Source organism: Ochlerotatus camptorhynchus, unplaced genomic scaffold, assembly GCF_037179485.1.
Source record: "Ochlerotatus camptorhynchus isolate MF236.1 unplaced genomic scaffold, CSIRO-AGI_Acam_v1.1 ptg000304l, whole genome shotgun sequence".
NCBI classification, from domain to species: domain Eukaryota; kingdom Metazoa; phylum Arthropoda; class Insecta; order Diptera; family Culicidae; genus Ochlerotatus; species Ochlerotatus camptorhynchus.
This window is the reverse complement of record NW_027040792.1, coordinates 3,589,157-3,603,122: the sequence shown is the minus strand read 5'-3', so window position 1 is coordinate 3,603,122 and position 13,966 is coordinate 3,589,157. Positions and strand designations below refer to the sequence as shown.

The 13,966-nt window shown below is 37.1% G+C and overlaps 2 protein-coding genes across 3 annotated transcripts in view; both read right to left on the bottom strand.

Annotated features, from left to right (window-relative positions):
- The window catches only part of LOC135707163 (RNA-binding protein MEX3B), a 184,160-nt gene that overhangs the window by 30,318 nt on the left and 139,876 nt on the right, over window positions 1–13,966 (bottom strand). The gene's annotated exons all lie outside the window — the stretch shown is intronic.
- LOC135707108 (uncharacterized) lies at window positions 10,703–12,028 on the bottom strand. The gene is made up of 2 exons (XM_065228841.1): window positions 11,624–12,028; window positions 10,703–11,557 (listed from the first exon to the last, which is right to left on the bottom strand). Exons 1-2 carry the CDS (start codon window positions 12,026–12,028, stop codon window positions 10,703–10,705), a joined length of 1,260 nt encoding a protein of 419 aa, XP_065084913.1.

Here is a 13,966-nt window from a genome sequence, read left to right as displayed (position 1 = left end):
CCTTAAGAAGGCCAAGTTAAAAGACCGAAACGTCGGACGTTTGACATCGTAGTTGATCCCCTGAGTTGAACTGAAAAGCCAATACCCGAAAAATTAGTAGTTTTAAGTTTTATGGCGAGCTGAGTGCAGACAAGTTTTATCCGTACCCTAGTTTTCATTAGAGGGAATTCAATTTTGTGTACACACTATTTGAAAACTACTCAAATGTGGGTAGGGTTCACCCTGATCGGTGAAACGTACCCAAAAATGGGTAAAATGTGTTGGGAGTGACAAGTTAAAAAATGAACTACGTCGGTAGGATTCATGACAATGTTGTCCATTTGTCAACTTGTCACTTCCAACACTCCCAACACAGTTTACCCATTTTTGGAAAGGTTCACTTTTGGTTGATCAGGGTAGATTTTAGCCAAATTAGGGTAGTTTTGAAATAGCGTGAACATTTTCAAATTACACACAAATATGGGCTTCTACAGGGAGCGCATGTATTTGAGGTGGGTGGGAGTGCTCATAATAGCTCAATGAATTACCAACTCTAAATTTACCACGACGGCACTGTTGATAAATATCCAGAGGACTTATTGAAATCTCATCTAAAATCAGAAGTTTTCTAAGAAGTTTGCTGAGTATGACCGCAACGCTTCTTGAACTGAAACGCAGTTCCATGAGTTCAAACGATACACCCTGAACATTTTGCTCAATCCATGATCTTCTATACGAGTTCAAGGAACGAGTTGCAGGAAGTGCCGCTAGATCCTGGAAAGTTCCGCCAACTTCTGTGAACTTCCAGGAAGACCCTTAAGCTTTTCTACGAGTATTCCCGAACATCTGGGCAGTTCCCTGAAATACAAATAAATTCGCTAAACTTCCAGAATTAGTGCAAGTTCTTCAAGCGTCTTCAAGTGTAGTTATTTTAATTTTGTGCACTTAAAAAGTCCCTTCTTTTGAGCTTAGTCATTTCATGATTAATTCACCTAGCAGGGAGATCAAAAATTTACTTTTTTTATTTGTCGAGACAGCAAAATGGTGTCTTGAGCAAAGCTTTAGACAATAAAAGAACAAACATTTTTGCTCAATACGTCAACCCTCTATCTCTTATGTTTACAAAGATATGTCATTTTTGGGTAAGAGCCTTCAGAAAGAGCCTTGTTTTTTTTTAAATACGCCATTTTGTCTTGGGAAGCAAGTCCATATCTTCAATATTTCTTAAGATATTCAAGGTTTTGATCCAAAATTAATACTATTTCCGATTGATCTCTGCTCCTCCCGGCAGGTGATTCACAGTGTCGGTAGTAGGGACCGATTGATTGAACGAACAGTGGTCCTTGTTCTTCCCGGAATGTGATTCTCGGTGTTTGTTGTAGTAACCGGTTAACTGAACGAACATTGGTTCTTGAATCATCTGACCCGTTAATTTCAACAATTAGACCTCTTCCAAAACAAGCAAAACTGCTATTGTCCAAAGATGCTCAAACTCTTCTAGTTCCATCTACCGATGGTGAAATATATTGAGATATAGGTAGAAATAATTTGAGGTAGTAATGTTGTTTTTAATGTTCATAAAAAAAAAACAACAGTAACACAACTATACGGGAAGTCGTGACCCTATAGTTTGGTAATAAGCAGATTGGCAGAGAATACTAAAGAAGACTAATGATTTGGTATGCATTGGGCAGTATTTTAAGTATACTTTCAAATGTAATCAACCTGGTTTGCCCAATTTTGCCCAACTTCGAGCTATTGACCTTGGAAATAGTGCTAATTTTGGATCAAAACCTTGAATATCTTAAGAAATATTGAAGATAGGGACTTGCTTTCCGAGACAAAATTGCGTATTTAAAAAAAAAACTAACATTTGTGTAGAACATACTAATGTCAAAAAATTACATCCTGAAAAAAATGATTTTCTGAAGGCTCTTACCAAAAAATGACATATCTCTGTAAACATAAAAGATAGATGGTTGACGTATTGAGCAAAAATGTGTGTTCTTTGATTGTCTAAAACTTTGCTCAAGTCACCATTTTGCTATCTCGACAAACGAAAAAAGTAAAGTTTTCATCTCCCTGCTAGGTGGATTAATCATAAAATGGCTAAGCTCAAAAGAAGGGACTTTTTAAGTGCACAAACTTCTCCCAAGACACTAAATGGCTTAAATGAACCTGTTTCGAAAAAAAACTAAAAACGCACGTTTTGGCACTATTAGACCACTGTGCGACGTCAGGAAGGCAGTTCCCACACCTGGAACCTACCTATCGAACCATCAACGGTTTTACTTCCGTTGTCCAAACTACTAAGAAGTTTCCTTTAGCTATGTAAATATAAAATAGTGAACACCCTCCCCCGCATGCAAATTTGAAAAGTAGTGGTGAAGACATGTGGACATTTCGTCGCTATCGTTGAAGATTTTTTTTCTAAATACACCTGGCATCCCTGCCAACTTGACGGCGCTGTTCACGGCGGTGTTGAAGAGTGAAGAAGAAAAATGAGCCTACTAATGACAGAGATAGGCTCGAACCGCTTCGTGCGAGTGCGAATTGAAGGTTGGATATTTTAATTGAATAGGACTTGGAGGAAGACGCATTTGTGATGCGACAAGGTTTCTGATACAATGCACGAAACATTGGTAATTGAACGCAAATTTTGGACATTTACGGGTTACTGTGCAACTAAGTATCGACGGTGTAGACAAATAATGAGCAATCAAATGAGAAATCGATGAAATGATGAATACGTTCCATTGGCATTCAATCCATGACATTCTGGCTATAGTCGCTATATTCATAGTCTGGCGGATAGAATTTCTATCAATCAAAAAGCAGAACCAATTCCATATATTTAGGCCAACAATTGAAAAGGTTCTACCAACTTTTATAAACAAAGCGTAGATTATTCTTTCCTCGTCAATCGAACGCAAATTACCAGCATAATCGGATAGGGGAAACTTTCCCCAACCCAAAAATGGTGTTAGTTTGCGTAGGCGAGCCTTGAGTCACGAGAAAAGGGTTTCCGAAGTTTTGTTCGCAAAAGCTGATGTACTCTTTTCTGTTGTTGGTCGTGATTTGCTCGATTGGTTCCGCTATTTGACAGCTCAATTGGCTCCCGAGATTTTATCTGCCAGACTTTGAATATAGCGACTATAATGGTTGAATATGTCAAGAAAGTTTTATAACCGCAAATATCCGAAGGAACATGTTTGGGCCTCTCTTAGCTTAGTCGGTAAAGACGCAGCTACAAAGCAAGACCATGCTGGAGGTGGCTGGGTTCGACTCCCGGTCCGGTTTTCCAACACGAAAAATTTCTCGACTTTCCTGGGCATAGAGTATGATTGTACTTGCCACACAATTATAGACTGTTCCAGAAAGTATAAGCACACTTTCAAAATAACAAAAAAGTCATGTTTTTTTAAGTTTTAATAACTTTATTTGGCAAATCATATTTGTATTTGTATTTCAAATGATATTTTACTCTCGTTCATGCTTGGCATGCACAGTAGTACACACCAACTGCTCATTTGGTAAAACCTTTTCACTCAGATGTTTAAATTTATTTTTGTTTAAAGTAATTGATAAATTAGCCTCATAGTTTACTATAGATAGGCGAAGATTAGGTAAAGCTTAACATTTGAATCAACACTAATCAATTTAACACTTAAATTCCGAGATGTGTAGTGAGCATTTCTCACCTAATTTTAACAACGCAAAAACAAATACAGTTTACTACTAGCATTAAAATCTACTTTTTTTTTTACATATCTGTAACAAGCTTACACTCTATTCTATCTACTGCTTCAAAAAGAACTATGTTCCGTCAACTGTGTGCAAAGTTATTAGCAAATGAGCAGTTCGTGACTAAAACTGTGTATGCCAAGCATGCTCTCGTTTAATCAACATATTTAATCATAGCCAAGACTCCTAACTTTTCCTCGAACATGACCCATTAGCTTCTGCACAGTGGTACTTTCATGTCTTTCGGCACGAAACATACATTTTGACTTTTGTACCATTCTAAAGCGTCCTTTGCGTAATGACATGACGCCAAATCAGTCCAAAATACTACTTGACCTTCGTGCTGCCTGATCATCGGCAACAATCGCTTCTGGAGACATTCCTTAACGTATTTCTGAGTGTTCATCGTCTCCGTTGTGATGTACGGAATAGATGTTTTACCACACTCGCATATTGCCTGCCAAACCATAACCTTCTTACCGAATTTTCGGGAAAAATTGCCTTCTTCGTTTCGGGGATGTCCTTGCCTTCGCTTACAGTATAGAATTGTGGTCCGGGAAGCGTTTTGTAATCTAGTTTCACGTACGTTTCGTCGTCTATTATTATACACCCAGAACTTCGACACAATAACGAATCGTAGAGTTTGCGGGCCCGTGGTTTCACGGACGCGTCCTGTTTTGGGTTCCTTTTGGGTTTTTTCTGCTTCCGGTATGTTTTTAGCCCAAGTCTTTCTTTGGCACGCATGACGTTACTCGACGAGGTCCCTAGTTTTTTCGCAACATCCCGAACGGAAGTCGCTGGTTTTCGTTTGTAGGCATCCCTGATCTTTTTATCGATATCCGGACTTACAGGACCGGATTTCCGGCACTCTTTGGCGCATCTTCAAACGTACACTGTTCTCTATATTTTTAATCGCAGTTCGTACCGCTCCGACGCTTACACCCTCTTCCTTAGACAATTTTCTCAAGGAGAGTCCGCTCACAGTGCACCATTTGTGCACGATACTTTTTCGTTGTTCCGGAGTAAGACCACGCATTTTGACAGGAAACACAAAACTGAGCACTTTTTTGATGCTATGTCATTCGGAAATGAGCAAACAAAAGGTCGCAGCCAAAAAATGTTGAAATATTTCATTATATTCAAAGTGACCGTTAAAATAAGGTGTGCTTATACTTTCTGGAACAGTCTATATACCAATGCAAAAATGGTAGCAGACATCGAAAGCTCTCAATTAATTAACTTTGGAAGTGCATCTTGCACACTAAGGCTCTGAACCATTTGGTGGATTATTTTAACTTTTGGTTAAAATTTTACAGATGGAAAGTTATCGATTAATACCCCGTTCACATTACAGCGTATATCACGTGATATACGCTGTCTTGCAATGAGCACTCATACATCTAGTTTTCACTGGAAATCATATGTATGAGTGCTCATTGCAAGACAGCCTAGATTACGTGATATAGGCTGTAATGTGAACGGGGTATAACCCTGCTATCCGAGCGTGGGTACTTCTGACAGACAAGAAGTTAAATTGACAACCTTGGCTAAGTTCTTCTCGAAAACCGGTCGATCGACAGCACAGAGATTTTCGAACATATAAAATAACTTTCGAAATGTCACTTTTAACCACGAGTTAAATTTAACTCGGGAAATGGTTCACAGCCTAAGGCTGTGTTCCGTTTGGAGAATTTTTACTTAAATTTGACCGATGGAAAATTTTCAAATAAACCTGCTTTTCCAGCAAACTTATTTCTAACAGACGAGGAATCAATTTTGACAGACATTTTCTCGAAAATCGGCCGATCAACAACAGAGGGATTTTCGAACATCTTAATTTATTTTCGAAGTGTCAAATTTATGTGAAAAATTTCCAAATGAAACACAGCCTAAGTTGAGATCACACAATAAGCTAATATGCGATAAGCAGTAAGCTTGAAAAGCAAAAAAGAAGAAGAAGAAGAAGTTTTGCCTTGCTAGGCTGTGTTCCATTTGTTAATTTTCACTTAAATTTAACAGATGATTTAAATATCACTTGAAAAACACATTAAAGGGTGTATTCGATAAAAATGGCACACACGTATTTACTCACCAAAATTAAACCGATTATCGGATTTTCTTGAAATTTTCAGAGAATGAAAACCTACTAATCAGTTATGATTTACAAAATTGGAAGTTTTATAAAGCCATTGGTCCCGGCCCATGTGTGTTGAATGGGTGCGATATCCTACGCACTACCGACCCTCAGCAAAAATGTCGATGTTTTGTGGTTTTCTGAGTCCAACTTTATTTCATGATGAGTTATAAAGAATGTTTTTCGAATTTTCTTTATCCTACCGATTCGATTGTGGTGGTTTGAATTCTACTCTAACAGTTTCAGGGCGCCCTTCTTAGCAAACCATCCAGTAGGAAGCTTAATAAGTATTGCGAATTGTGTTATTCGATTCGTTGGAAAGAGATTCTTAAATTCCCGTGGATTTCGCGTAAGTGTCTCAGCTTACGGGTCCGCCCTTCTGTTTTTGGCCCTTCATACAGCGGTATTGTGAATTCAGATCGGTAGCTCAAATTGATCTTGCTATTAAGTAGAGCTGCATACAAGACAAGTCTTGAAGGGATGCACTATCAGATATCAGGCGGTCAAAAATCAAAAAATCGACTTTCACTAATCCTTATTTCGTTATTTTTGGTCGATAGTAAACATTTCAAATAAGAGAATCTGAAAGTTTCAAGCTTCTAGCAGTTTTAGTTTCTGAGATATCGGATGTCAAAGTCAACAAAGAGTAAGAAAAGTACAAATTTTGCCGCAAAAATACACTACCACTCAAATAAAATTTCATCCACTATTTATCATATAACTACCACATCATTATACATCGTTGGAAAGGTAATTTAATAAGCTTTCCGCAAATAAAATCCATTTGGAAATTTGATGGAGATAAAAAAATTTAAAAATAAAAATAGAAAAAAAATAATTGAAAATTAATGAAAATTTAACTTTATTGATCACAAACTTTCGAGTCTCGCACATTCTCAGGCTAATTCTCAGCTCTGGATGAAGTTTTGAGTGTACTCTAACAAGTACTGAAGAGTTTGCCTGCCCCAACCTGCCCCATTGGAAATATAAGCGATTTAAAAATTTTCGGTTATTATGGGAGATTTCAAATTGTACAAGAGCCGGCTTGGAAACAAACTTTTTCAACAATTATTTTGCAACTTTTGGAGTTATATTCGGTTGGTATAGTCGAAATATATTGTTAAAGAACATTTTCTAATATTTCATGACCAACTTTTAAAAAGGGCTTAAGCTTTTGTACAAACAGAAGTCATCATTATCATAAAGTTCACTGTTGGATGAACGTAAAACTACATTCGTTTATGCTTTATTCTAAAGTATGTACCTACGCATATGCACGGATGAGTTTAATTTATACCTAAGTCTGTACTTAACCTACTGTAGTGTCAATTTGAAGTCATAGTGTATTTTGTGTAGCTTTTATTTAAACTACTACAGTGTAATTCAAATTTACGGTTGAGACCAAGCATGGATAATAGAACCATTATTAATCTATTAGACGCAAAATTAAGCCATAGTGACAATGTTCACAGAGCCATTGAATTCATTTGTGAAAATTATAACATCTCGGTGGAAAAACGTGAACGTCTCGATGAAAAGATCCATAAAATCGTTACTAAATACATCAACAAATGGCATGAAGCTAATCGCACGAAAGAGCGATTTGAGTCGTATTTTCGGAATTGGCTTGATGGAGAATTTGGCATCGAGGAATTCATCGAACAGGAGCAATGTGTTGCCTCAACCTCGGCCTCGGGAACAAAAAGTGGACGACCTTCAAAACCTTTCTTGGATTTGAGTGAAAGAGGAAAACGTCGCGTCATCGATAAAGAAGCAGTTGATTCAAAATTCGATACCATCGAGAAAGCTTTGTTATTTGCAAGACCTAAAGGATTTTTATTTAGTTAAAGTTATTGGGCATATTTTAAAAAACCAAACAAGCTCTAAAACCATGCTGGCTCAACTAACTGATCAACGAGGAATGATGTCACCAGAAGAGGCTTTTAGTGTACTTATCGAGGCTGGATTGAGTAGATTTCAATACGAAGTAATACATAGTGAATCACCTTCAAGATTTCCACCTTACTATGTGATCGGAGCAGTGAAAAAAATATGCGCCCCTCCTAGTGAATTCATCGAAGAAAGTGCATTGGAAATAAGAGTGAAACTCCAGGCGCTGATGGAAAATACAGTGAAACGAATCGTCCAAATAATTGATGCAGAGCTCAACGAGTATACCCAAGTAACAATCCAAATGTTAATTGGTTTTATTCATGTTTTATGGTGGTTTTATCAAAGCATGACTGAGTCTATGTGGTTTTATCATTGCTTTTTTCAAGTAAACTTAGTCTCATATCATTGATATTTTTGAAGAGTGTTTCAAGAATACTTGTAGAAGCCTCCATAAAACTCCATCTTTTATAGGTTTAATTGACCTTATGAACAGTTTTAAGAGACACTTCAACTCCCTTTCAAGCCTTCTTTTTAAGCTTTCATAAAACTTGAGAACGGTTTTGAAAATGTGTTATGTCATTCTTCTATAAGTTTAATGTCAAATGTTTAATCTTGAGAATGCTGGCATAAAACTTTCTTAAAACCAAAAGGTTTTAACCGAGAGTAAAAACTCTTGAGAAAGAGTTTCCTGGAATACATAAACAAGCTGTCACAACAAATGGACGCCAACAGGTGGAAAAAATTGAAAAATAGTGGATCTTACAAACGGAAATTGAGTAAAAACCTATCCAATATATTGAACACTCCTTCATCTCAGCAAGCATCGACTTCAAAACAAGACGAACAGGTACGAATAGGTATACAAAGTCACAAGGCAACAAAGCCGGAGAACATTCCCTCCGATGCCCCGGAAAACGAAGCGAAGGAAAAAGATGATAACGAAACATGTCAGCCTAAGATACCCTATGAAGAGTGGCTACTTTCGGAAGACGGGGTATGGCAGCCTGATCCGACACTTTCGGAAGACGAAGATGAAGAAGACAGTAAGAATGAAGCACTATTAGCAGCACTCAGGAGTTGGTCGATATCCCATAATGTCAAGCAAAATGCGTTGAGGGACCTCATAACAATCATCAACGATCGCCTACCAAATGTTTTGTCGAAAGACCCTAGAACATTACTACAAACTGCGAAGACTGTGTCCATTCAGTCCGTAGGAGATGGTCAATATTGGCACCATGGTCTTGAACAATGCTTAAAAACTCTTTTTGCTAACATAAATGAATCAAGTACCATAGCTATCAATATCAACATAGACGGTTTGCCAGTTTATAGAAGTTCTAAGGATGAGTTCTGGCCGATTCTCTTCAATATCCATGAAATGCCTCACATCAAACCAATGGTGATAGGTATTTATTGTGGAAAAAGTAAGCCAAGTGATTTAAATACTTTTCTCGATCAATTCGTCAATGAAATGAATGACATTTTAAATAAAGGCATTATTATCAACCAGCACAAAATATCAGTTAAACTACGATGTTTTATATGCGACTCACCTGCAAGATCATTTATTAAAGGTAAAAATTAAAAAGATTACATGTATCATGTACAATATCAATAACTATCATCATTCCAGGTGTAGCATATTTCAACGCGCAAAATGGTTGCCAAAAGTGTACAGCTACTGGAGAGTATTCATATTTGTCTCACTGTAATTATTTTCCTTTGTCCAATAGTAGAAGAAGAACGGATGCTGAGTTCCGAACCAAATCTTACGGATCACATCATAAAATGGACACACCATTGCTTCGTCTACCAATTGACATGATAGCTGATTTTCCAATAGGCGATTCACTCCATTTGATCGATCTAGGGATCATGAAGAAATGTCTAATTGGATGGAGAGATAGCAAATTCGGAAATTTCAGAACAAAATGGTCAGCACAGCATGTTTCAGATATCACAAAATACTTGACACAACTAAAGCTACCATCTGAGATACATAGGAGCATGAGAGGTCTCGACTGTTTAAATCATTGGAAGGGTACAGAGTTTCGTACATTTTTGTATTATATAGGTATAGTAGTTTTGAAACCTTTTTTACCAGAAGACGTATACGAACATTTTTTGGTCTTTTTTTGTGCCATAACTATTTGCTCAACCGATTCTCATTCTCAGCTCATTGATCTAGCAGAATCGTTGCTGCAACATTACATTGAACGGTATGTTGATATATATGGAGAAGATTACATCACAAGTAACGTTCATAATCTCAGTCATCTTATAAAAGATGTTAATCGTTTCGGTATCCTGCCAAGTTTTAGTGCGTACCCTTTCGAGAGTAAACTATATCAGATTAAAAATTTAATTCGAAGTGGACATAAACCCCTAGCTCAGGCGGCAAAGCGAATAAGCGAACTAAATCAGCTTGAAGAAAATTGCAAACCATGTAACACAGTTCATGTAACTCCAACGTTGAAAAAACAAATTCGTACACCTGATTCTGATGATAAGTTTGCTAAAGTTGAATTCGAAACATATTCATTAGATAACAATGCGGCCAATAAGTGGTTTCTTACTAAAAATAATCAGGTGGTTTGTTTCGATCACGCTTCTCAACAAAATGGGAATATCTTAATTTCGGGTAGTCCACTAAAACACACCAGCGATTATTTTGCAACACCTATAAAATCAAGCCATTTACACGTCTTTTATTCCAGTAGTGAACAAGCTGCAAAAACACAATACACACTATTAGACATAAAATGTAAGATGGTAGCAATACTTATACCGAACAGAAATGTAGGGATGGTATTCATACCACTGCTCCACACAATACATTAAAAGTGATTATTATGTAAGTTGAATATTATTTTTGAATACGGTAAATAAAATCCATCATAACGTTTATGTTAAACCATTCATTGTATAATTACATTGTACATTCGATTTCTATTTATAGGATGGTTCATGTGACTCTGTGGTATTCGCATTAGGAATATTGTTTGACTGATTAATCTCAGAAGCATGCGTTGGTCCAGAACCAGCCCCGGATTTGTTGTACTTCATTTTTGTAGGCCTGTTCTTATGCTTCGACGTCAGGAACTTTGAGGAGAGTCGCTGCTTACTGTTCTTAAGGATCGTTTTGAAGAATTTGTCGCAATCAAGCTCCGAAAACTGATTGTCAGCTTGTACAATCAAATTCAGAAACAGCGCACGTGTGTTTTTGAAGAATTTCAATGGTACCTTTGTCGTAGCATCTCCACAAGTTGACGCCTCCTGCTGTGAATTTCCATCAGCCTGTCGCATCATTCCTGTCCATGAGCATTGAGTGAGAAACTTTCGGGTGAAAAAGTAATCAATTAACTTGTAACAACCATCCGTTCCTTGAGCTTTGCCAGTTACGCCGCATATGTGACTCATTCCACTTGAAAATTGTTGCATCAGTGTTTCATCCTCCAAAGACCTTTCCAAAGCTTCCAGTTCATCCACCGAATCGGCTGGGGACAATACATGCTGAACATGCCGTTTAGCCAAAATAGCATCATTTTGGGACGCACTGTAATGGTAATGAGTCATAGCGTATTCCTGTCCGGTTTGAATCTTCGCTAGGGCTTGCATGATTTTCGACTGATTTTCCAGAATAGTACGTTGATTTACCAGTACAGTTTCCAAGTTTCCATTGTTAATTCCATCGTCACCAGGCAGTAAGAAGATTTGGGATGATTCATTGTGTTCTGCTATTCCCTCCGTGTGAACGTTTTCCGTGACATAGAGCAGTTGTTGATCATTCACAGGAGCTGTAATCTACGATTGAAATTATGAATATTTCTCAATTCTTAATAAAAGAAACTACTAGATTGAAATACTCACACATGCATTGTTGACAGGATTGGATTCAGCGTTGCTTTCCGCTTCAAATTCTTCTTGAGTGTCCAAGAGGTTGTTAAAGTCTTTCGCTGCAAATACTTTCCTTGAGGGCTCACGACGCACACGCTTCTTTGGAGGTGCCAGTGGAATATCTTCCACTTCGGTATCATGTCGTGTTTCCATCCGATCAAGTTCATCATCAGCTTCCTTACGTGTCTTAAATTCCCTTTTCCTGACACAGTTCATCTTTTCCCATTTATCATCTGCAATGGATGTTTCGATCTGGGACAATTTTCCTACCAGGTGCTTTTTTGGCCACCGCAAGATCCCATTGGCTTCCCAGCCACTAGGTACAACACTAAGGCAAATTTCCCCGGCTTCGATCGTTTGAATAATTTTGAATGGCATCCTGAAAACGACTAAATCTTTTAAAAAGTCATCGAATAATACACTTAAATGCAATTTACTTACGCGACATCAATTAGGACAACAAACAAAAAACGGAGAATATGTGGAGTGTTGGTCGACCATAAATAAACAGCTGTCAAATGACAAACTCGATGACGAGCTTTTTTTAGCCTACTGCTCTTACATACCAAAAGGGTCTAAGCGGTATAAGAAATATTCCGCTTTAATTAACCAAATTAAATTATTCATTGCAAATCACTTTACTTCTCAATACTTTATATAACATTTAATTACATCGCGATGTTTTCATTGTACAGTTCTACGTAAGTGTGTCGTTTAGAATAATTAATAAAATCAAGATGGAATTGGAATCAGCAACAACAATTGATTATAAGACCTTTTCATTGTGATAGAAGCATTGAACTTATGGCGATCTTACATATGAAGCGCCCATACTCCGTTGCGCATCCATGTTTCACTCCCGTGTTGAAGTGCCCAACGTAGAGCAACAACTCGCGTGGTCTTTCTTTCTCCGTAAAATGAATGGGGTCTATTACTGGTTAATTTCTTACTCAGATTGATATTGGATTTTGAGGCCTTTGCACATAAAACTTATCTGTCTTGAATATCAATCACTATAATTTTATTCATGCTATACTGATCTTATTCAAGAAAACAACAAGGTTAAATGAACTTATCATGCTCCTTCATAGTTCTGCGCAAGAAAGATTAGTCTTAACAGAATCTTGAGGGGGGTTTATTTAATAATGGCGATAATACTGCTTTTGACATTCTTGGAATGGTAGCCATTAACACATAAATGACAATAATAATCTTTTGATTTCAGTTATCCCAACTGATTTTTACCGTTCCTAATAAGGTCCTGGATTTGACAAAGGAATCTGTACAATTCCTTTCAAAATCATAAAAAAATCTGCCTGTTTCAAATGTATCATTTTGCCAATAATATTTTTTTATTTTTAAATAAATCGATATTTAAGCAATATCATCGAGGCGCGTTCGGTTTTTCGAATTTTTGTATTGCTTAACGACGACAAAATAAATACAGCATGCAAAATCACTGAACTACAAGCTCGAAAATGATCGTTTTTGTTAGTACGTCCATGTCCAATTTTTATTCACATCGTTATTGGTAAAGGAATACCATATAATCGAAGTTTTTATAACTCGAACAGATTCTTCCATCTAGAAACAAGCTGTCTATCTAGCAAAAACTGGAACATGTGAAATAAACTTATCACGTACTGGAAGCATTCTTGATGAGAAAAAACATAAAACTATGATAACTTATCGTAGTTTTATCAGAGGTTTAAAGAGATCTTGAATGCCATTATAAGCATGTATCGATAGGAATGTCAAGTTTTAAGCGAACCTTAAAAACTAGTATTGAGAACCTCCTTTAGTATGGGCCTCCTTCGTCTTATGAAGGTTTTATGGCTGTTTTGGAGTAGCTTTGTAGAATAATTAGTTTTATGTTCGGTTTTATAGAACTGTCTTGAAAACTTCTTCAAGTGTACCATAAAATTCATTTTGTTACTTGGGATGGATAGCAACGATCTAGTTTCTACGGAACTGGTTCTTCTATGTAGCTGGGGTATGGACGGATCAACTGGATATTGGCAATATCATCAAGTGCTACCAGAAGGATGTCAGGACGATTCAGACGTATTTTCGTCCACTTTAACACCAATTCAGTTGTTCATGTACAATGATCGAAAGGAAATTATGTGGTTTAATCCCATGCCTCAAAGTATTCGATTTTGTAGGCAATTCATCCTTGAATTCATTAAAGAGAGTAAAGAAGTTATTCTGGCTACAAAACAGGATGTAGAACCAACGCCAGTGAAAATTGAACTCTCAAACGACAAGTTTATACTTGTTGATTTTGATTTTGTCCTCAGTATGATAGACGGAAAA

Coding starts and splice junctions, on each gene's coding strand:
- LOC135707108 (XM_065228841.1), bottom strand. CDS start 12,028: ATGCCATTCAAAATTATTCAAACGATCGAAGCCGGGGAAATTTGCCTT. Junction 11,558..11,623: donor ATCCTGTCAACAATGCATGT/GTGAGTATTTCA, acceptor TTTCAATCGTAG/ATTACAGCTCCTGTGAATGA.